The following is a 25,296-nucleotide window of genomic DNA, read 5'->3' as shown; positions in this document are numbered from 1 at the left end:
TGTCAACAGCAGCGAAGAAAAATGAATCAACATAATATATTTTAACATGCAGGTGGTAAAATAATGATAAAGTAAATAATCCCAAAGGAGTTTATACTTAACATAATTCCATGTGAATTTCCATGTATAAAATACAGGAGTTCTACATTTCTGACATTTGATATTTAATTCTAAAAAAGCAAAATAAAATATTTATTCAGTCAATGACTTACATATTTAAAAGTTTGCCTCTTTCTCCTTTTTACCTGATCTAACATGTACCATGCAACTCATCACAAAAGAAATACTACAGAAAAAGAATAGCCATTAATAAAAATTTAGTCTTAAATTTTTCAGTATGCTGAATATATGCCCCTTCCTCAGTATTGGGAATCTTCATATCAAATCTTTTGCTTTGAATTTTTCATGCAGTCTTTCAATTTTTCTTGTTATAAGTGTCTTCTATAGTAATCAATACAGAGCCACAAATTCTTGACACTGCTCTTTGCTTTGAAGCATGTACTTTACTTCATTTGCCTTTTTAAGGATTTCAGATTTTGAAATTCAGCTATTCCATGTTCTGAACCAAAAGCTTATTATTCATATGCATGTCAGAGTGATGTTTTTTATTAGGTATTCAAAACCGACTCCCACTGTTTCATGGGTATGGTAGGCAGGTTTTTAATTTATTTTACGTGCAGCATCACTGCCTTACTCTGAAACAAAATTATAATCAATGAAGGAAGAAAATCAAATAATATGAACTGAAAACAAGAAGCAGTTTTTCAGTATGTCTATAAATGAAATCTCCACCATTGCCATTCTTTCTTCTATTCTTCAAGGCAAATCAACAAATGCAGGATTACCAAGAAAGGATAAGGATTTTTTTGCTAGAACTCAAGCCCAATTTTCAGAAATTACTAACAGACTAAATACTTAAATTTCTACTTAAATGCAATTTAGGCTTCATGCCACCAGATTTTTAAATATATTAGGAGCTCATTGTTAAAGAAAGGCATCCTATTGGTGCCTAAGTACCATGAATTCAGTGGGTAATAAACACTTAGAGTTGGACTCAGCTGATTTAACTTCAGCTGCCTAGAAGTCAGGTATCAGAATGTTTCAGCCCTCCACCACCTGCATTAGGCAGGTGTCCAGGAAAACAGGGGAAATGTAAAAAGAAGGAGTAAGAGAGAGTGAAGGATTACACATGGGAAAGGGGCACATCCTATGGGTATGGGAGCTTATCAAGACATGTCCTGCTGAGAAGGAAGATTATTTGAGTATTTGAAAATAATTTTTAGATTTAGGATTATCAAATATCAAAGTTGTATGTGAAACAGCACTCTACTTATTACCAATTTGCCACAAGTTCTCTTAGTATTCTGCACTGCCTCTATGAGATGGTACTTGACACTCACCAACTTTGAAAGCATGACTCTTTATGAAAGGAAACAAAGGAGTATTGTCTTGTACAGCACACAGAGATCTCAGTGTAAAAAAGATATTATTTTTATAAATTCTTTTTAACAGAGACATTACTGCGCTAATGAAAAAATGAAAACATTGCCTAAAGCTAAACAAAATGTGTACAGGAATCAAAGAAATTTCCCATGTAACTTTTTCAATAAACTTTAGTCTCCAGTGATTTTTCATATAGCAGCAACTTTTCTCTGCAGAATCTATCATTAATGCTACATGCTGTGACACAGAGAAACATCCTTTAATGGGAAGTTAAAGAATGAGTGCTACACTCATCTTCACTTTGAGACCAGAATGAGAATAAATGCTATTATCACCTGGAGATGTTTTGCCAGAAATTTAGCATCAAAATTAAATCTCAAGTCTGCTACAAGCTCCTGCTTTCACTATGCAGACAGAGACATTTCTTGAAGTAATCCCTATTACTTTAAATTTGTACTTTACCTATTTCCAAGTGTGAAAACCCAAGAGTCTGGCAATTATCATTATATCCTCATTCCTGTAGCAGGTTGTATATGCTAATGAAGAGAAAAAAATATAATTATATAGTATCAAAGTCTGTTGTTACTGAGCTCTCCTGTAGCCTCTTCTTCCAAACAGCTGTCTGAGCTCATGGCTTTTTCCTTTATTAAAAATTAAAACCACAGAATTCATGAAGGAAAACACAAACGCCAGAAGTTGTAGTTTTAGGAAACATCTCATGCTTTTAACCCTGTCATAGTTTGTCAACCATGAGAAATGCACATTTGGAAGCTGCAAAGATTTCTAATTCTGTGCAAATTATGCTACGTTGATTATCCTTGTGCTGAGTTGGATGTAGTTTTGTGATTGAAATATTTTAAAGGAATTGGAAAACACTGATCTAATTATGTATGTATGTATGTATGTATGTATGTGTGCATATATGTATGCATGTATAAGTCTGTTTTTCAATCAAAGTGAGTGGTTAGATCTCAAGGCTTAAGAAGAAGCTTTCCAGTGGAGGAACCTCTCAGTTTTGCTCTTGGCAGTGTTTCCTACATGGCCATTTGAACACCTAGGATTGCATACAATTGGGTAGATGATAATAATGGATAAGCTTTGCACAACCCTCAGTATCAATTTTTACATAATTTTTATGTGAATACTTGTGCAAGTAGTTTTTATACTGTATATTACTTCAATTATATCAGCAATATATTTAACAATGTTTCATTACAATTTCTATTATTATGTCATACACAGTTTATGAAGACATAAACCTCATATTGGCATTCCAATGAGGAAAAAAAGATGTCTTTAAATCAAACTTTAAGATAAATATGTTGCAACTGCTTAACTTCTCCACCCAATGAAAATCAATCTCCATCATTGCAGCTGCAGGATTAATGTCTTGTACTTGTGATTTAAGAGCATTTGTAGGACACTTTGAATCAGTGCATTTGGTTACAATGGGCAGTCAAGAACAACAACAGTTAGTGTGTTCTGTAAATAGAGGTTATAAGAAATACCTAAATGAACTTGCACTCAAATACAGTGTTTCCTCGTGCTCCTAAATAAGAAATACCCTGGCCAAATCAAGTTTAGCCAAATCAAGATAGAATACCTCTGGATGTGCTAAGTGTCAGAGGAATGTGCCAGAGGTGAGCAAAGGCAAGATAAAAAGTGATCAGCTTTAATTAACTGACAGAGGAAAAGAGAGAAGTGACAAGTATAAATTGCCAAGAAAAGAGAGAAAGAGAGGGTGTGCTCTGTGCATCTGATTGGAAGTCACAGAAGGGCCCCTTCTATGAGGCTGCCCTAAGAAAGGAGAGCCCTTCACTTTTTTAATATGATAAAAAGCTTGACAAATCTAAGCACTTTTATTTTTCCATTTGAGTAGTGAGGTATATTTCAAATTATTCATATATGAGGTTCTTCAGATATTTTTTAACACTCTGATCTTATTCTTCTGCATTGCAAACAGCAGTTTTTCTATAAAAGGATTCATTGGCAGTTTAAAGATACCAGTGAGATACTTAGACACAGCACATTACTGATCTCCTCATTATTGCTGAATTACCCACCTGTTGTAGGGTGGAAGAAAAATAGCCTGAGTTACACTGTGGCCTGCTGAAGAACAGGCTCTTAGTGTGAAACCCACAATAAACCACACTTCAGTTCAATTCCTAAGGTTACTGAATCAATCAAATCCTGCCCTCAAAGCAGGGAATCCAATTTCTAAACAAACAGGTATTTGTGGTAGTTTGATAAGAGGGATGTGGCACCATACTGCAGCACTCCTGAACAGATAGGATGCCCCTTAAAATGACTGTAATTGAAGTAGCGACAGCAAGTTTTAAAAATAACACTAGAGTAAATTTATCCTCTGGGGATAAATTCACTAAGGTAATCATTGAGTTTAGTGGGTTATTAGAAAAGGACATCAAATATTTTCATATATAGTGCTTCATTCTGAGCGTAGAGAATCAGCAAAATAAAACCAATTGTGAGTGTACTGTCAACTGCAGTGTGACAGCTGAAGTCAATGGGAGAAAATATTTTTTCTGTTTATTACTGAAAATTATCAAAAAATCATCAGCGAACCCCATGCCATTATCAAAGTTGACATCAGTTAATTCACTTATCCATATACCACAGATCACTGCTTTTCAGTACCAGTTTTGGAGACATTCTTTTCATGGGAATGAGAAAGGAAGAAAACGACATGAAAAAGATTAATAATATTTAAAATATTTCCACAGTTTTGCAAGAGGAAAAATTAATTTCTGTTCTGCCTTGAATAGCTACATTGCAACATGCTTCTTGAAATTTGAAATACCTGTTTAAATGTTTGAGGAAATTTATCTAATGATTATAAATTCTCTCACGGTGCAGAAAGCGTAGCATGGCTCTGTGACTAGGGTAAACATTCACTTTGAAATATCTGTGACAGTTTAAACACATTACTGTCTCCTTAGCTTTCTAGTAGAGCCTTTTGTAGGAGCTACTCACATGCTCCAGTGCAAAGTTGTGTCTTTGTGTAAAGTGTAAAATTTGTGTAAGAACAAATTTTATGTGGCTGCCTGAAGTGCCTTAAGGCACACCTGTGTTTTCAGCCCAGAGAGAGATCATGAGTGTTCAAGGGGCAGGGAGTGGGGAGTGGGGGCCGCCAGCAGAAGGGAAACAGCAAAGATAGAGTTCTACAAGATGATGAACTGCTGTAACAAATGATTAGCCACCATAGCCATTTTCAGTGTGTGGTCTGTGAGCCCATTGCTACCATTGCAGTGGTGAGAAAGGAGTATGGGGTTTCTATACTGAACAGGATCAAAAATGTAGAGCACTTCACAGCTCACACTGCTTTCCCAGGTTCAAAAAATGCTTATCCATATGAAAAAAGATGCTGGAGGCAATTCAGAATTTCATTTGCCTATTGGATTAACGCTGGCATAATTTTTAGTGGCATAAGGATCAGAATGGCTTCCTTCAGAAATTCCAAATAACACAAAGCTCCTCAGAAAATGCGTGGGTTTAGTGCTGCCTTGAAATTTTTGGTGGACCCCTGATTCACAAGATGGAGTTTATTTGGTAGATTCTAATTAGAATCTATCTTATATTTAGAGGAATAGTAGATGTGGGGAAACTACATTCTAGCCATTTCATATTTAGAAAAAAATTGCTAGTGTCTATATTAAAGTATTGCACCCGTACCACAAAAATAAATAATGTCACAAGGCTGACAACATGAGACAATGAATATTAAAAAGCAGAGCATATTTTTGCATTATTTTATACTTTCACAAAAGATGAATGGTTTCTCTGCTTTCAAGTATGGTAAATCCCCTTCAGCCCTTGTCCACAACTGACTCACATAGCCATAGTAAAGGTACTGTGTATGAGAGGCATGGACAATGCCCAGATGAGCTGTCACAGAAAACAGGCATTCTGCAGCTGTGATCTTCTGAGCATCTGCCTGACTAGAAATAAATTTAGTTCTGATCTTTCATTTTAAGCAAAATCTACAGTTTTTTCCCCCAGTGCCTTACACAACTGGTGAAGTGCTAGCAATGGTGCACTGCAGCATACAAAAGTGGTTTCCTCACTGAAGTGGACCATAAAATGCTCTAAGAGTAGGGCTTTGTGTCACTCAACTATCAATCCTCACAGAGATGAGAAACATGGGGAAAAATAGGACAAGAAAGTTGTGAAAATCCAGACTTCATGAAGAATTCCAGAGATATAACTTTGTTTTGGATTTTCTCAGCAATCTACTCTATTTTGGTTTCCATCTCCCATTCTTGTAGAATCACATAGTAAGAGTATGTACCATTTAGGACAAGGTTTATTTATATTCTGAGTGTTTAAGGTTCACAATATAATGGCACCCTGATATCAAAATGGGGCCACTAGATGGTACTACAATATAATTAATAAATATTAAAAAGTAATCTCATAAATATATATTTGGATATTTTTCTGCAATGTCTTGGCTATAACGTCTAAAAGACTTGCAGAAATATTCATGGCACTGCCTTTAGATGTACAGGAAAGCCTTCATGTAACTATAATATATGCAGCTTTAAGGTACATGCTAAAGTGCATGCTTCCCAATCTTAATAGTATAACTAAGGTACTCAATATATATGTAAACACACACATAAGGAAATCATAATGGAATTACGATCTAACCAGTCACTATGGTTATTTTGATGTGTTCCTGTATTCAGTGCAAAGTTATTGAATTGTGGGAAAAATGAACATAAATAAATCAACAGGAAGATGTATGTTTATTCATAAATTCAATGTAAAATATGTCCCAGGATTTTAAAAGATAAAACTGTTACAATTAGCAAAATATATACTATCATATTTCATATTTTTCTATATTTTGAATGATTTGCTATCACAATTTACTTCACCATTAAAAAGATGAAAAATTCCACTTTTATCTAAATGCATTCCACCATATGCTATGTCTACAGTATTAAAGAGATTACATTTTATAATCAGTTATTTTCCAGCTGGTAAAGATCTTGAGGTTTAAAAATTGCAGCAGAACTAAATTTTCTGAAACTATAAGCATGCTTAATAGTATCTACCCATGAAACTACCCCCTGAATAACCTAACACTGCTGGTTGCCAGCACTATTTTCAATTTTCATCTGTTAGATATATGATCAAGCATGTCAAATGTGCCCTAAGTAATAGAAGTGAAAAAATAAAGTCATTTACTTTAAACATTCTGATAGCTATTTATCTGAAAACCCTGGTCAGATTTACTGCTCAAAGGCATTTACCTACAAAGTTACCCAGATGCTTTGAGTTGAAAACTAATTTAATTTCTCTGTTATCTTAACAGGACATCTGTTAAAACAACATCCAAGGAAGGTAATATGTTCAAAATTAACCATCCTGCAGGTTGTTTTATTAGAGTATGTATGACATTGACATTTAACTGCTAACGACCACTGCTTTACAAAAATAATTAGCAAATATGGAATTAAAGAAGTATAACAATAATACCAATGGACGCAAAATAATGTAGAATGAATGCATAACTGGTGTAAGCTCAATCTTTTTTTGCCAAGTTCATTGCTTTGTTACAACTGAGTTATGTTGCAGATGAATTACCCATTTCTTTTGTTTCGTTCTTTCCTCAGCTTCATCTATGTATGAAGCCCTCCCTTTAAAATCAGAGCATATTAGCTGCATAAAGTGTTCAGCACTCATAGCCAGCATGTTTTTTAAGCAGCATGAGTGACAAGCTATGCAAATCATATCCTGAAGTAATTTGCATTATTGCAGTTAATTTGCATATGGATATAAACTGGATTTCAGAGCAACTAGGTATCAATCCAAGCAGTGGTATGTGAAAGTCAGACACATAGGTGGATGTGTGCTTGCCAAGGTTGGGATATTCAAATGGAAAAATACTACTTACTACAAGGTGTATTTCTGGCTGGTTCTTATAATTTTGGGCAATAAGATGGAAGGGACAAATGGGAACAGTTGGAGGGAAAATAGTTTCCATATTTCCTCCCACCCTCCCATATTTCCTCCCATCCTCTCATTTTATTCCCACCAGCAATCTCTACTGGTGCTAATTTGTAGACAGGAGGTGCTATGACCATTGCTGCCTCTTCCTCTTCTCATTAGAGTAACCCAATGGGAAAGGATAAGAAAAAGAATGGGCTGCCCTACAGCGACTAAATGTCGGCTATATCTGTCTAATCCTGGACTAACATCTCAGATCAACAAGGCAAAGGAGGATTTCTCAGTGATGAAAATTTGCAAATGGATGAGCATCATTTGTAGGTGGATCTCTAAACTGCTCATTTCCTCCTTGAGATCATTTGCATCAGCTGCTCTCTCACAGTGCAGGTTGCTGGCTGGCTCTGGCTGGAGGCAGGAGAACTGATGGTCGTATCCCAAAGTCCCTTCTGGCTTTACTTTACTGTGAACCATGGCCATGAGTATGCAAACACTGACTTTAAATGCTCATTGGCAGCTGGACAAGATTTCTTACATTTGTCTTTATTCCTGTGATTTCATGATATGGAAAACAGACTAGCTTGCACTCCAGCTACAGAGTGGGCAGTACTTGCTGATAATGAAATAGCAGCAAACTCTCTCGCTAAATCTTCATTCCTCCAGCTTTGCAGAGCTGACTCTCTCCCCAAGGCTATTCCCCAAAAATGCCATGATACTAACTTCCTACTGCTCCCTAGCAGTTACTTGGGAGCCTTCACCAAGTTTTGGTTAATCCTCCTGATTTGCTTGATCAGCAGGAATAGGGAAGAGTTACATACTTGCAGCATTTTACTAGACTGCAGGGTTTATACACAATATTGTCAGTAGTTTGTTAAATACAATATAAGGAAACTTAAATATTAGCATAAGTTGAACTGTCTTTGAACTAAAGGACCCTAATTCTTTTTGAATGTGTTACTACTTTTTCCAAACATGGACAACCTATATACATAAGATATTATATAGCTTTACATATGTGCAAAGACCCTTAATTTTTCTCCCATAGTAAGGCAAAAGTGTGAAAAGTGAACTGATTATTTATTACAAGATAACTAGCATGTTTCTTATGAAGTGCAGCAAACTATCTGTGGTTAGAAAATAGGAAGTCAACTACAGAAAAAACAAATAGAAAACTGAAGTACTCAGCTTCACTTAAAAGCCTAAAAGGAATGTTAGAAAAGGTAGAACATGACTCTTCTAGAGGCACACAGTGAAAGAACAAGAGACAATGCCACAAATTGCAGCCGTGGAAATTTCAGCTGCATGTCAGGAAAAAATTTATTACAATGAGAATGGTTAAGAAATAGAGGAGTTGTGAAACTTCCATCCTTGAAGACTTCCAAAACTCGACTGGCTAAAACTCTGGGCAACATGATAGAACTTTTAAGTTGGTGCTGCTTGGAGTGGGAGACTGGATTAAGTGACCTTGAGAGGCTCTTCCAGCATAAATAAGTCTGTGATTTTGTAAGTCTAAGTTATCTTATATTTGCAGTTATTTGTGGAGGGTAGGAGAGAAAATGTTCAGAAACCTTTCATTTCCCTTAAAACTTCTGGCAGAAAACAACCTGATTACACATTTTCCTTTATGTTTACATTTTAATAACTACAGAAAATTCAGTTCTTTGCATTATATTTAAAAATTTCAATTTTAAGTAAGTGCATATTTTAAACTTATTCTTTCATGTTCCCACTGTTGCAGTACAGGGCAATGCAGGAAAGGAAGTAACATGATTTGATGCATATTTTTGGTTTTTTTTGTTAAGAACAGTTGCTTGGACCTGTATAATGAATAATGAGGAACCACAGTTTGACTACACCCAGTGATCTATGTAGCTACATACACAATATCACTTCTCTGCTTAGACAACTTAGGTGCCAGAGTTCTGTACCTAACGTTTTATATTCTTATTCTACATGTTTTCAGATCAGAACTGAACTGCAGGATTTACATTTATATTGTTATTAGGCTTCTTTTGACAGCTGCAGTATATGGAGTAAGATGCAGTATGGCAGCCTCACTCAACTGCCTAAACTTCATCTCTGAAACAGGCTATGTGCTACAGAGATTAAAGAAAAATACACAGTTGTGACTTCATCATTAAAAGGTATGTAAAAATGAATGTAGAAGAGAGCTAAATCATGCTAAGTCAAGCAATCTTAATTCTGGCATTTCTTGATATCAGACTGTTTTACTTTCAAACATCTAATTTTTGTGTAAAAAATATGTAAGTACAACCTAATGATTTAATATAGTAAACATAATTTTTTTTTTCATAAATAAGGAAGACATCAGGAATGCCTTAAAAATAGAAACTAAGTCAATTTTGACAGTTCAAAGGAGCTTTTCAGATGTGTACTTTTGGTCGTATTCACACAGTGCTGTGGGGACTATGGTGAAGTGATTACAGAGCTCAGCCGGGCAACAGTGAGAGGAGAATTCTTGGATCTGGTCAGACAAATAGAGCTGAATGCAAAGAGAACCAGAAGTTCTGACTCAAGGATGGGGCCCTGTGCAGCAAGGGCTGCTTTGGACCCTGAGGCCCAGCAGGTCCCCCTTGTCCAGCACCCCAAACTCAGCCTCTGCCTTGAGTTCCATCAGCTGACAGCAACAGAGTCTCCACTCCCACGCTTGTGATGGCACCAGTGCAACTTCAGGAAAGGGTTTCTTGCAGCAAAAACTATTTACTCATTTCTAAACTAAAAATGGGAGTATGATAGTTCCTATTTCTGCTTATTTTCTGCTTGTGGTATCATTAGACATCATTAGGGGAAGCTTCCAAATGCCTTGAATCAAGAGTGCTGTTCTTAATCACATGAGTATTTTCTGCTGTTCTGAGATAGATGAATTCATCTCCTTGTCTACTTTCCTGGGTTAAAAAAAATCACAGGAATATTACATTTTCTCAGAAATGCTTTCTATTATGTTTTCCTTTTTTGGTTTATTTTTTGTTTCACTAGTGTACTTCAGATGGACCTCATTCAAGATAAGAGGTTATGCTTTTCATGTGCTACATTTGTTTAGCCACAGGCCAAAATAAATACTACCAGTCCTGACACCTTAAAGTCCTACTTACAGAGAGTATGGCAGTCGCCAGTAAGCAAAACAACACACAAACTAATTAAATATTTTTGAAGAATAATACTGAAAAGGAAGTCTGTGAAGTGGGTTTTCTAAGCATTTATTCACAGATCACATAAAAATCAAGGTTAAGAACAAGTGATTTTACTTCCTCTTTGTTACAAACCATACTTACAAAGCCATAAATATTCCATCTTGCTGTGATAGAGTTTCAGCAAAAATAACTGCGCCTCAAGGACAGAAAATACTTGGTGTGACACCATTTTTCACAAGATATCTATGATTGTAAAGTATACATTATTGTGTATAATGCAAACAGATTTATATGGATGTTCACAAATAGTCCTTGAATCTCCTCAGTCTCTTTAGAGATGCTTATCCCATTGTTCTGAAAATTTCTGAGTCTTTACAGACCTGTTTCAGCACAATAAGGAGGAGCTGTAAAAATGTCATGACCTCTACCCCCACAAGTAAAATAAGTATATTAACAATTGAAATATGTCCTCTCCATTTTCTCAGCAGGTGATGATGGAAAAATTGTTGTACACATAGAATAAAAGCTTTCTTAAAACTTTGGAAAAAAACCCCTTGACTTCTCTTTATTTTATTTTGTAGCAAGCTATAAATAATACATATAAAAATAAACTATACCAATCTGAACTGTTATTAGGCTGTAATTTTAACCTATTAATTCTTAAAGCCATGCTGCACAGGCAGCAAAAAAAAAAAAAAAATTGCATTCAAATCATGTTACTTCCTTTCCTATATTGCCCTGTACTGCAACAGTGGGAACATGGTTTATAATCTCAGAGGCATGCCTATGGTACTTGCTTAAAGGTTAGTTTTTATTCTCTATTTAGAACTAGTTCAGGCCCAGACCTTTTCTCAAGATTCTACATACCATTTCAAACAAAGAAAATACCCAGGTTTATCACCACAAATTTAAAATTGCAGTTATTCCCAGATGAAAATATAAATAATAAAGAAGATTCAGTGCAAGATTTATGAGTAGGCCTGAGAAACATTACACTTGAAATGATCAATTCTGTAAGATGCCTACATGTGTAAAACAGCCAGAGCCTCTGAAGGATCTAGAATGAGGGGATATGTTGTATCAACCTGAACAGTGGGGTATCTTTGCATTAGATGTATATTTCCAAGCATTAGATCTTCTAGAATATTTCCCATGAGGGGAAATCTTGACACAGCATTTGAGTTGAAAAGGAGAGGAGAATGATACCCCACATGTGAATTAGATATTTTGTAGATAATGAGTGGATCTGTACCATTTTTTAAAATCCATTTTTCTCTGAACTTTTCCTTTTCTCCCTCTCTTTACCAATTCTGGTGCTCTGAAAGCCAGTTGAAGTGGAAAGAATATACTCTACTGGGTATTTCAAGGCAGACCATATCACTGGAGCAAATAATACCTCTAGAGACCAAATAAAAGATTAAACTGCATTCAAATATAGACCTGAACCCTATGACTGTTTGGGAAACATTCTAGATGATGACTTCAGAAAAAAATAATTTCAAGGTTTAGGTACTATTTGTGGCCTATTTTATTTCCAACTAGCACTTACCTGTGTCCTTACCCGGTTTTTACACCCACTGCTCAAACAGCTACTTCTCCTTCCTCCATTTTTCCCACCCCCATTCACTTCCTGAGGCAGGATAAGCATCCCAACATTTACAAGTTTAGGAATGCAGGTGGCTGAAACAAGCAGATGGAAAGAGGGTGGATTGGGTAGAGCATGATTGTACAACAGGTGCTAGGTTTGTTATACATCTTAGTTCTCGTGGCAACAAAGAAAGAATTTTGACCAAATAAAGGATAATATATGCAAGTCCTTTTATTTGCTATGTTTTTGCCAAGCTTTTAATGAGATTTGGCCTGTCTGAAAGTATATAACCAGGAAAGGGTAACGTTTTACCTGCAGAAAATTACTTTACACCCTCAGGAAATGAAATTTTGATCCTTTTGAAGTCAGCATCTTTGAAGAAACAGAATACATGGGGATGACACACCTTGTCTCTAGTAGTTTTTGTACTTTGGGGGTGATTTGAAAGAAACAACATGCAAGGATGTATCTCTGCCTCATTTATTCTTCCTATAATTGTGTTTAACCTTCTGCATAAAAAGGTACCAGTAACTCACAAAGGATCAGAGGATTACATCTGTAACTCACCGTTGGGCTAAACTCCCTATAATCAGGAAAAAAAATGAAGATCTGAGTCAAGAAGACAACGTGATGTGTTCAACATGAGGGATTCTCCCTGATGGTCAGTTCATGGTACTGTGAGCATAATTCAGCAATAACTCGACTCACTTGGAGCATATTACCCTAAAAAAAATTGTTGCCACTGCTATTCTTTTATCTCACAAATTCCCAGCTTTCTGGGAACACCTTGGAAAGTAGGAGTGCTGGTATGAGGCAATTAGCAACTGCCACTTTATGCATTATCCCACTGTCAATAAAACTCTATAAATATGTAATTCTTAGGAAAATATATTTTTGCTATAGATTTTTACTATGTATAAGTGTTCAAGGAAAAATTCATACCAGAAGCCTAAACTTTAAAAACACTGATGAAGCCAAATGGCAATCTGTTCTGGCACCTAATTTACATCTTTAATTTAATGAAAAACTCCTTGTTTTACAACTATTATAAAATGTATAAGACCCCTGAAAGGAATCCAGCTAAGTAACTGCAAGCTAAAAGGTACAATAAATACTTGTTTGCTCCTGAGATGGCAATGTTTTTTATTCATGAAACCATTAATTAATGTCTCTCACGTGGGTGGAATTTGCATTGCAGGGCTACTGAGGGGGACAAAGAAAGGTAATTTTCTTTTAAAGAATATATGCAATTATTGCTGTGGGCATCAGAGTGTATACACTCATTACTGTCTGGTTTAAAAGTTTCTAACATACCCTGAATATTCCAAATTTACATCATACTACGACATTCATTTAGGTAACGCTAAAAGAATGAGTAAAACAGAGCACAGCCTGGGGCATGTTAACAAAGAGTTGATGGCTTAAACATATCCAGCTACCTTTGAAAGGTCTCCAGCCTCCAAATAGAAGCAGATAACAAACACGTTCCATGTAACCCAAAGGACCAGCCAGACAGCATACTGTAGGGAGGAAGAGAGAAACACAGAATTAACAATTCCACTCTCAGCTGAAATAAACTTAGTTCATTAGCTCAATCTGAGACAAAACCAGATTATAAGTATGGTGCCTATGAACAAAAATGTTACACATAAGAGAGAATTACAAATAAATTCTTCCCTTTCCCTGACAGGGTCTAGTGACCTAGTGAGTAGTCAGTCCCAGCAGAAAACCTGCATGTCAGCAAACAGTTGATAAATCTGACATTTAAATTTGAGACTAATCTCTATCTCTTTCATTGTTCAAATGGGTAATGCTACAATAGAGAGGCGTGTAATATCAATTGTAGTAGTTGTTAATAATAGTTATTATGTAATTGTATTAATTATATTAGAAGTGCAGACCTGATCATTCAACTATAACTTACGAAATAACAGCCTAATTGAACTAGCCCTGGATTTTTTCAACACTTCAGATTTAGTCTCAAGAAACCAAGCATAAATAAAATCTATCTATCTATCTATCTATCTATCTATCTATCTATCTATCTATCTATCTATCTATCTATCTATCTACCTACCTACCTACCTACCTACCTATCTTTTGCAGTATTTCTAAAAAATATGGGAGAATTCTGTGACCTTCCAAAGCAAGGTTCATAATTATTCAACACCTTCAGGAGACAGACTGCATTTTAAATTGCCACTTTCTTTGGGGTTCTATTTTTTTTTGTCTCAGAATGTATAGGAGAAGCATTCTTATTTAAGCAATATTCTTTTATTGGTAGTTGCCAAATGTCTTATTCATGTATCTGACGTGAGTAATGGAGTACACTTTTTCTCTCCTTCTGTCCACTATTCTGCTTCTGTTTTGTACTCATAAAACCTTATGTGCTAGGACTGGAAAATAAATTCCCCTGCTGTAATGCTGGAGGATCCTGTACAATAAAGGCTGACCTGCAGTTGCTAATCTTATCTGATGATTGTATTTAAGAATTTCCCTTGACAAATTATTCCGTCACCTAATAAACATCAGGATCTTCAAATGTTTTTCTGCCGGCTGTTGTAGCCATCCTCTAGGTCCACAAATCAATTCTGCATGTTTGTTTATTTCTTTCCACAAGGCCTTGCATACATGCGAAATATAACAGCGATAGGACACCATTCCCTACCTGCTATAGCTGAGAGCTGCTTTCTCCTGCTATATCACCACCCCACTTCTCACAGGTATCTAGACTTACTTTTCATGTTTTGCAGCCTTTTCTACAAACCCTACTGACTATATGTCAATAGCTCCTTTTCCAAATCAGTAAGGACTATTTTCTGCACACCTCCAAGTGTTCACATTCTGAATAAGCAATAAGACTATATTTTGGACTAAATACTATCCATTCCATTAGAAAAAAAACCCCAAAAAAACCCAAAAAAACATGATAAACATCTGTTTGTCATGAATGACAATCTCTTTCTCTTCTTTTACTAACAACATATGCAGGATTCTTCATGTATTCCCCTTGCAAGTGATGTTCTGCATTACACTGTCTATTATTCAACATGCCATTTTCAACCTAATCTACGAGCTACTGTGAAAATAAAACAATTCTGCCACTTCCCAGAATTTGAAGTGAGACTATACCCAATACCACCAAAATTTAGACCTATTTAAGTTTCTTTCTTTTATAGATAACAAAGTAATTTCCAGCCAGCCTAGCTATTAGCTGGACCATGGTCAGATTTTAAATAGTTATGATAAAAATAGTTTTGATTTAATGGAAGCTAACACAGCTATAAATGCTTGAATTGCTTTATACAGAAGTAATTTCAGGTAATTTAAAGCATACAGATTACATATACTTTATAGGTCAGCTCTTTCTGGTCAAAGATGACAGATTTATTTAGGTCAGGAGACCTCTCTGGAGGTCACCTGGTCCAATCTCTGCTTAAAGCACAACCAGCATGGATCAAGTTTTGCAGGGATTTATCCAGTTGAGGTCAGAATATCTCCAGACATGACCCAGCTAATCCACATCTACACTTTGAATGCAGGCTGCTAGTAAAACTTTGGAAAATAGGAACCTTGTTCAACTGGAGAGTCTTAAAAAACTCATTTTTTTAAACAAAACTTTGAGACACTGAACATATCAAGCATTTCATTTTCCTGTAACTTTCTCACAATACACCCCTCTTCACATGTAACATGAAGATTTATAATTACAAAAAGGAGAAGAAAATATAAATTTAGATTCAAAACCCCTAATTTGTCTTTGTTAACCAACTTTGCAGCATTTTAATTGTTGGATTTTGCCAATTATTGTAAAACTGTAGTGTTATATATTCTTATGTAGATCATAAAAACACTCCCTCTGACATGTGAAGATAACTGGATTCCTTATAGTGAAAATTCTAAACACTGCACTTAGATTGGTTTCTTAAAGAAACAAAATGTGCAATTTCTGTTTCCTTGAAAAATTTTTGTGCTCCAGAACATTTTTAAGTAAATTGGACTAAAGAATAAAAGAAGATTGGAAGATACTTTTCCCATAAAGGTTTCAGGAAAATGGACATACAAATGGGAATAGAAACTATTAAGTCTATTAAATCCTTATACAGAGAAGGACTTAAAAAATCATCATTTATCAGTCAACGAGAAGGGGGAAAATATGGGAGAGAGACACTGGAAACCAGGTTTCATTAGGTCAGCTGTTCATAGCACAACATCTACCATTGGATGTAAGCAATAGTGATTAAAAAGCTCAACGTGCACAGGACATTCAACAGAACACTCCAAGGAACTTTGCAACTGCTGGTGCCAGCAGAGAACCTTATTATATGAAGAAACAAAACTTTTCTTTTTTACTGCTAATTTATCACGAAAAAATGGACACATTTTTTCTGCCATTTAGAGAAACTCATTTAACAAGAATGTCTTGTTATTGGACTACAGATAAGGCTACAAGTGTCTTTTAAAAGTATGTTTTAAACTTCTTCCTTTTGAAATGCTGTATTAAGTGCTTGTTACCTGCATTTGACAGATAAACACTGAGTTTAGTTGTCTTTAAATAAAAGGATGTTTCTGCTCCCCATTGCTTCTTATTTCAGAGGCTTCAGATGTAGCTCATCCCTTATCTCTGCATCACGTTCAGTCATAAATGCCTCTTTTTTTCTATGTGCTTCAGCAAATTGTTGAAGAAATTCAGCACTGAAGGTCTGTGACAGTGAACAAATCCCTCTGACACTCTGTATTATATGTATCTAATTAGAAGCACAATTTATAAGAGTTCTTCAAAGGGCTATAGCTGTATTTTATTTTTTTTTTTATATGTGGGAGTTCAAGACAGCTGCATTATCTGACAGAGGCTACAGCAATCACATAACAGCAAGACAAGAACTTTGATGAATACACACTTGACCAAGCAGGAGATACTAAGAAGGGGCACAGCAGTGACAATGTAGCTTATTATTTTTATGGAGATCCACACCGGAAAGAGGTATAACTAGGTTACGGCTGAAGACTTGAATGGTAAACATGAATTTATAACCCTCTGCAAAGAATTTTCAGAAGAATCAGGTATTTCATGATTCATTGATGCTGTGTAGTTATATTCCCTGTGAACCATCACAAATGAATATAGGATGCATTTTTTTTCTTGGCGAATGGAAAACTAAGATATTAAAATATTTGTACCACTACTCAGAACCCATACATTTCTCTTCACACTTCTGTCAAAGTTGGCTAAGTCACATTATCTCCAATTTACTAACAGGGAAACTGGAAGTCAAAGAAATCAAACCACTTCACTTAATACCTAAGCCAAATGGAAAAATGATCACAAGGGCACAAGAAGCAAATGTTCAGGTAGGCCAACTGCCTTTGATATAAACACAGTCAGCAGAACTCACATCTAATACTCTTGTCACTCTTTGCCTGAAGGAGAAACATGTCCCCTACCTTTCGAGCATAAATAGCCATGAACTCTGATAGCTATAAGTATTTTAAATTAAATAATTTTTTTTTTTCCCAAAGAACTTTACAAGGCATTTCTCTTGCTTCCAAATTCTTTTGTGATATGTGAGTCAGTTACAAACACATTTGTCTGGGGGATACAAGGGCTGAGACCTACATTGTGGAAATTCAAAGCAATTGAATTGTCCTTGTCATTAACAATTTGCTATTTATTTTATTTTATTTTTAGAAATCTACACAATTTTAGTTTCAGATTCTTCCAAATCTGAAAATATTCCCCAAGATCCTTCTATGCTGCATTCAGGAAAAAGAAACTGAAGGAATTTCTAAAATTATAATTAGTAAATTTACCACAGTCATTAAATATGTGATTATTTATGCTATCTGGACAACAATACTTGAGTTGTTCAAAGATTACTTAGAGCCCAGCATATCTAGGAAGAACATGATTTTCCAGTAATGCAGTAAGAACTGTTTACGATGTAATTATCTTTGTTTCTAAAATTATTTTCCCCTAATTTCCCCAGTCTATGAAGATAATATCACTTAGAAATACAATTTTCAAACCTATCTCTTCCCCAGCAAATATGACAAAAAGTGAAATTCTGAATACTTGGCATCCATATGCTACCTCTGCCTGTTGTTTGCATATGGCTGGAACTGATAGAATCCCCTCAATTCCCCTGTGAGAAGTCCATCTGAAGTAGAAACCAGAGATGGTGCCTACTAATAATTCACATGAAAGTCTTCCCTGCCCAGCAGTTATCTACAGGCCCCACTTGAAGAGAGCTCAGGGCAAAAACCAGTATTCTTGATAATAAATAATATTCCTGGCAGCAGAGGATTTTGTGCAACCAGTTCAACTTCAATAAATGTTCATTGACATTCCTGAATGTACTGGGAAGCTCTTGCAGAATGACATAATTCTCTGGATTTTTTTTCATTGCTCGTTGATTGTCACAGCATGCAGCTTCCACTAGTTTTGCTTGGCTGAATTCTTCCTATCATTAAGACTTAGATATTTCTTGCTAGGTTTTTTAAATTTATTTTTAATCATGGCTACAGTATCAGAGTACTGTCCATCCTTGTGAGCATCTTCTTCTAAGCAAATATGAATTGATTCTGTAGCATCCATTTTGAGTTGCTGCCGTTTTCTGTCTCAAATTGCAATGACAGTCTAGTTGTGTTTATCAGGGAATATTTTAACCCATTGGCATTGTGATTCCTTGACTCTTCAGTCTTTTCTCAGTCACACTTTTTTTCTATTTTCCTTTGTTCCCTCAGATAAAAAAATCTGCCTGATATTTTATTTCCTTGTCATTATACTTTAATAATTAGTGTCCTCTGCCAAGACTGACTGAAGGACACTGAACTGTCATGTGTATCAGAACTGGTCACTACCAAACAGAAAGTTGCTGTTGGAATGTTTTTTTTCCTCTTGAGCAATCAGTGCTTGCAGATACAAAGCAAACGCTGCTTAAAATTTCTTTCCAAAGGCTTCCATGCACCCCACGGCTATGTGCAAACTTTCGAGTTCCTTGAACTCAGTTATAAACTATGATTTTATGTTATTTATTAACTCTATTTTCCCCTTGATGTGCATGAGAAGGATTCATAAGCATAAAAGACAGTTATGCTTATTGGAACATAACAGAGGAAAGTTGAGGCACATTCTGGTCAGGTCATAAATGGATAAAGGCACAGCCCAGTATATTGATTTGAGGTGCAGTCAGCCCTCAATCTACTCTACAAGGGATTCTACCTTGAGTGGGACTCACTGGGTTTCTTCTTTCTTTTGCCTGCTTCTGTTTTGTTCCCTCTTCTTTGTGCCAGAATTATGGTGGGAACAGAGAGCACAGCAGAGATTTGCTTTTTGTTCTGAAGACATGGCTCCAACTCCTTTTGCATAAAATAAGTTGAATTTCTACAGAGCACATTACTGTCAGAGTACTATCCATCTGCCCATATTTAGATGTCTGCAATGCAATGTCCTCCTCTGAGCAGCATCTAGATTCCATTATGTTCAGCTCAGAGGAAAGGCACTTTGAGGGCTCGGTTCATTTCCCAGTGTCTGACACAGATCACTCTACCCTTGCTGTTTGGAAAGTCAAACTTTTCAGAAGTGAAATTCCCAGTGTCACAGAGCCCATTAAAAATCTTGTACTGGTGACATAAAGAATAAGATAGTAACACTGCACTATGCAGATATATGCTCCTTCTTTTTCCCCACAACAACAAAAATACCAAAGTAATTTAAACATCACGAGGGTAAAATATCAAATTTAAATATCACGAGGGTAAAATATCACTGATGGACTGCTGAAGAGACATGTTCTGAGAACTACTGTTGTTTATATCCTACACTTCCTGATGGTCCATTAATGCTTAAGTTTGAATACTTAATTTGTTAATTTCCTGTTAATTTGTTAATTTCCTGATTCTTGGATTCATAGCTCTTTAGGTTTTAGTGCAAAAGATTGAGAAACGTGGTTTTTGGTACTGCATCACATTCATTTGTCCTTCAGCTTCTAAATTAGTGTCCAACTACACCACTGAAGATATAAGCCACAACACTAAATTACAAACTTCCATTCCAAGAAATTACAAACAACTCTCGAGATACATCAGCCCAGTCATACAGCTTTCCTAAGGAAGATACATAACATTTCTCAGTGTAGTCACTCTATTCTTACAAATTATAATAATAATAATTTATAACAATTTTATAATATTATTATAAACAATAATAATAATAAAATTAATAATAATAATTTATTTCAATATGATGCTAGAAGGGTGACAAAAAATGGACAAAATGCAGAAGAACTTGGTTTACATTCTAGCACTGTAGCACTGTTCAGTCAGTTACAACAGGGAGTTACAAATAGTCTGGCTCCCCAGATGAAAGTACTCTGGAACAAAGAAGTTACTTTTAAAAATAAGTTTTCTTTAAAAAAAACATTCTTCTTCCAAGAGAGGAGCAAAGAAATTTTCTTCGTTTCATCTCAAATATTTTCTTATTGTCTTGGTTGGAGGGTGTTTTTGGTTTTTGTTGTTGTTTGTTGTTTTGGTTTGGTTTTGTTTTTAGTTTGTTTCTTTGTTTTGTTTTGGGGGCAGTTTGATGCGGATTTAGGCTTCTTTTGCATCAGTATGTTACAATTGTTGTGCTTTTTAACAAAAGTGTACTTAATGTATAAAGAAAGTAAGGTAAGGCAGAAATTTTAACAGGACATATTTATTTTATCTTTTGACATAGCAGTAGAAATTTAATTGGTTTAGCTTCACTCATCCATCAATTCCTGTATATCTTTTGATCACATCTTTGCTGTGAAACATTTATCAGCAGGAAGTAACTTCAAATATCTGAATACTCAGTGTACTGCAACACAGTACATATCCAACCAGCTGCAGACACATGAATATACATACATACATTCACAGATGGATTGATATTTTTCCTCTTATTATTTCCATACTTTTTCAGTACGATTTCTTTTGTTTGTAGAACAGATTATAAAGTCTCTCAAAGATAGAAATTACTAATTAAATGTAAGTAACAGGAAAATGATACCTCCCATTTAAATAGAACTGAAAACACTTCCTTTATAACAGAATTCTTGTTATATCTCTGTATTTCAAGACATAACTTGAGCTGGTTACACAACAGTCAACCTTAAAATAGTGGTGCATTGAACCTTTTTTAACCTTTCTGCTTCAATTCCAATAATAATCTACCAGGATCTACTTCAAGAGCTACTAGCAGTAGAAATCAATGCTGTTCAAGAAATAAAAACCTGAAATAATGGCTTTGAAATGACATTATTTTTTGACCAGTTCTAATCAGCTGTTAAATTTATATTAAAGTTGACATAGGAAAAAAAAAAGAAATCAAAATGATGTGATTTTGTAATTTGGTTCTTCAATTACTGCTATAAATATTTTGAAATAATTTTTTCAAACCCTACCTTCTAGAACACTCCTAGAATTTCAAGTCCTGGATTTCCTTAGAGGCAATACATAGTTATCAGTGTAGAAATTGCATTCAAATGAATCCAAACTCTCTCTGATGGATATATTTGTTGTAAGAAATCTTAGGGGAAAGTTGCAGAAATTGTTATGGTAAAATTGCACTGTATCTTGTGGCTCTCCGGAACATTTTACCAATTAATTACCAATGAAAAAGAAACATGAATAAGATCATTGGATATTATAAACTGCTTTATCAAAGGCTTAATCTAAGAGTCAATACTGCTATGGAATTACCACATTGCAAAATAGAAAAAAAAAATTAATTTAAAAAATTCCACAAATTTAGCATGAAAAGGGATAGGTGGCAGAATGGTTTTACATATACAAGTTTGCCTCAGTTGTTACGAAATATTTGAAAATGTGCTCAAGAGGATTATGTAACTGCTTTTCTGCAGAATATGTGAATACTCCCTTGCCAAGAAATGAGGTTGCCTGTTACTTGCCATTGCCCAGTCCAGGACAAGGACCACTCTGCTGAGAGGCTCTGCTGATGGTGCCAGTTCAGGAGGCCGTGCTGATGGCCCAGTCCCTGGCAGGGCAGCCGTGCTCCTCCACGTGGGCTCTGAGCTGTGCTCACCTTGCCCCATGCCTGCATTGCACCCAGGGTAAGCCAGGCTCACCAGCTGGGACCCTTCTCCCATCCCTTTTCAGCCTGAGGCAGTCCCAGGTGGAATCTGCCCATTCTGCTGAGTGGCCAGCCCTCGGCAGGAATACTTTCGCTTCCTCCAGTTCGAGCTGGACAATGTGCAGTGAGGAAGGAAAGGTGTTCTTGTCAGCTAAAATAAACCTAGGACACATAACTTCACTGTAATCTAACCAGAAGGGTTTCTCACTGGAAAAGTGGGAAGCAGTAATTTGCTTCAGACGTTAGCAATTGATGGAGCTAGACATGTATTGACTGTTTCCTTGGTGTCTCTGGGCTTTTCAGAAACACCCAAAAAGAAAAATCTTGATTATAATTCAGTCATTGAACAGTTTATTTTAATGGAACATTTAGCAGCTGTTCCCATTTGAATTCTCGATTAAAAATACAAATCAGGACAATCAGAATTCTTTCAATGTTCATTTTTAACAGAGTGCAAAAAATAAAATCAATAGCTACTGTTGCTAGGAACAGAAGTCTGACATTTATTTAGATTCTTTTATTGATGCCTCAGTATTTGAGTGCCAACTACAACTATTTATAAAGGGAATCCATCCTCCTCAGAGAATATACTGAAATGCTTTCTAAAACTAAAACAAAGCCATTTATAATAACATCTTTTTGATAAATTGAGATGGTTTTATTCAGCTTCCCAGGTATTGTTTTCCTCCTTCAGTTTTCTTTGTCTTAATGCCTTAGCAGACAAAGTCATGAGGATTTTGGTGGTTGAGTCCATAGAGCTTTGAGTGTGGTCTTTAATGCTCACATTCCAAAGCAGATATAATTTTAACTAAAGATTTACCACAGGAAAAAAAAAATGAGGACCATCAAATTCTTTCTTGCCTCTCTCCAAACTGTTTTTTGCAGCACAACTTTTAAGAAATTCTTTGGCCACTCCAAAATTTTGGAAAAAAATTGGGACGTGGCTAAGATACTAGGAAACTTTGTGTTTCTGAGTTGCAGAATGGAGCACACAGACCTTCAAAGTCATTGGCTGGCAACTCTGTTTTGGAAGGTCAGTAGCTGCTTTGAGAGTAGCAGCCAATGGCAAAGGTCACTTCCCGTTCTTTGGAGATAACGCACAGGAACTGGATCTGCAGAGTGTTTCCAGCCAGCCATGCCATGGAGCCAGACTGAATTTTGTTCAGGAGTTAAGGTAGCTGGAGGAGAGGGAGCCAAATTCAGGAGGCAGAAAACCCAGCCTCATGGAACAGACACATTTTCCTTGTGTAGGGGGCCCCTACCTGCGAGAGCATCACTGCTCCCACTTCTGTGGGACGGACTCGGAGTGAGTCTAATGAGCCACAGCCAAGGGAGAGAAGACAAAGAATGATCTTCCCTTATTCCCTTCTAGTAAATCTGATGGGCAAGACTGCCTGATAGACAAGATCAGTGTGTTTTAATACAACATGGGTTTTTTTCAGTCTTTTTCAATCCTGAATTTATTGAATTAAACAAAAGAGGAATCTGAAGTTTTAACAATGAATGTTGATACACAAACATCACTTCCAAAAAGGAGATAAAATACAAAATGGATTTAATTTTATAGTTTCTTCAGGGAGATTTAGGACTATGTTTGTCTAAAAAAAATCATTTTGTGTTGAAACCAGACTGCATATATTCAAACAAAGTACTATTTTAAAAGCATTTTCTTTATCAATCAATCAATCAATCTCTGATTTTTTCTCAAATCACCAAAACACATTACACTTTTTTTGCTCATTGAATGCATTAGGGCCTTCCTCAAGGAGGTTTATACCTGACTCTGTGTGCAAGTTTGCTCTGTATCACTCAGGAAACAAAGAAAGTTCCTTGTCTTAGATGATATTAGGGAAACTGCCTTTCCCTTTTCTTTCAACTGGCATGAAAAAAAACTTTACCTAAAAATTTTCCATGCCCTAGGTTTTTGCAATTCTGAGAAGAAACTAGAAATGAAATCAGATAATGTTGTGGTCCAACCCTCTTAATATACATAGACTGGTCAAATTCTGTTTCCCTAAATGTGATATGATCAAAGAATAGCATATTGTTCTTTATTCATGCCTTTGAGAGTGTTTTTTTCATGGCATCACCTCCAAATCCTTTTATTAGTAATATTATGGTAAATGTGTATCTCTGATTGTATTTGATTTTCTTTCTCTTAAAGTACCTGTTACTTCTCTCCTCTGCATATCTAAAATACCCTATCACTACCCTATTACATACCCAAAAACACTATCACTTTCTGGAATTTTTGTTTGCTTAGTTTTGGGAGAGAACATGCAGCTGTTTAGGGTTGGGGAAAGTTATTGGTACTATTTCCTTTACTGGTAACCCTCTTGTTCCATGTATCTTCTAGGTCAAGCATTCACAAAAAATTCCCTATAATTTATAAACAAACCAGGAGAAAAATCTCAAACACCATTCAGAAGTAAGGCTGGCATCTCTGTAACTACAGATGCAAAAAACTCGAGACATTTAATCGTTAAGACATCACTGACTGGGAAGCCTGCCACCAACATCCACACTTGATGCACATACATTGTCTTTTGGCTCTCTGCAGCTATGCCCATCTGCTTTGGTGGCATGGTGCCTGCTTATCAGCTAGTTGGACGGTTTCAGTACACAGAGGTGCCAAAAAAAGGTTTTACATGGGTAGCCTGTATAGCCACAAAAGTGCCATTTCTTTTGTAGGAAGAAATGCTAGAGCTGAGATACTAATAAACTGTCTTTGTGCTTTTTTTTCCTTCTTTTTTCACTCACTGAAAATGGGTCTTGTCATCACCATTTTTGTACCTCTTTTACAAACAAAAATGTGGTACTGGGAGTGGAACAGAATAAAAGCAGATAAGACACTGATGAACAAAGCCACTATGAAATAAAATGAGAGTAGGGCAGGTTGTGAGTATAGTTTAAGTATTGTGCACCATATGCCTCTAATTCTAAGGAAAAAAATAAGGCAAAAATACATACTCATCCCATTTTACAAAATTTGAAACGAGGAAAGCTTTGCAAATAGAACTGCATTAGAT

At 35.8% G+C, this 25,296-nt stretch overlaps 1 protein-coding gene across 2 annotated transcripts in view; it reads right to left on the bottom strand.

The window, feature by feature from the left end:
• The window catches only part of NKAIN2 (sodium/potassium transporting ATPase interacting 2), a 511,787-nt gene that overhangs the window by 227,375 nt on the left and 259,116 nt on the right, over positions 1-25,296 (bottom strand). For both annotated transcript variants that reach the window (XM_063151102.1, XM_063151103.1), the window contains exon 3: positions 13,593-13,673. In XM_063151102.1, coding sequence (XP_063007172.1) covers positions 13,593-13,673 — 81 coding nt within the window. The remainder of the gene's footprint in view (positions 1-13,592; positions 13,674-25,296) is intronic.

Source organism: Melospiza melodia, chromosome 3, assembly GCF_035770615.1.
Source record: "Melospiza melodia melodia isolate bMelMel2 chromosome 3, bMelMel2.pri, whole genome shotgun sequence".
Taxonomy (NCBI): Eukaryota; Metazoa; Chordata; class Aves; order Passeriformes; family Passerellidae; genus Melospiza; species Melospiza melodia.
This window is presented reverse-complemented; position numbering and strand designations above follow the sequence as displayed.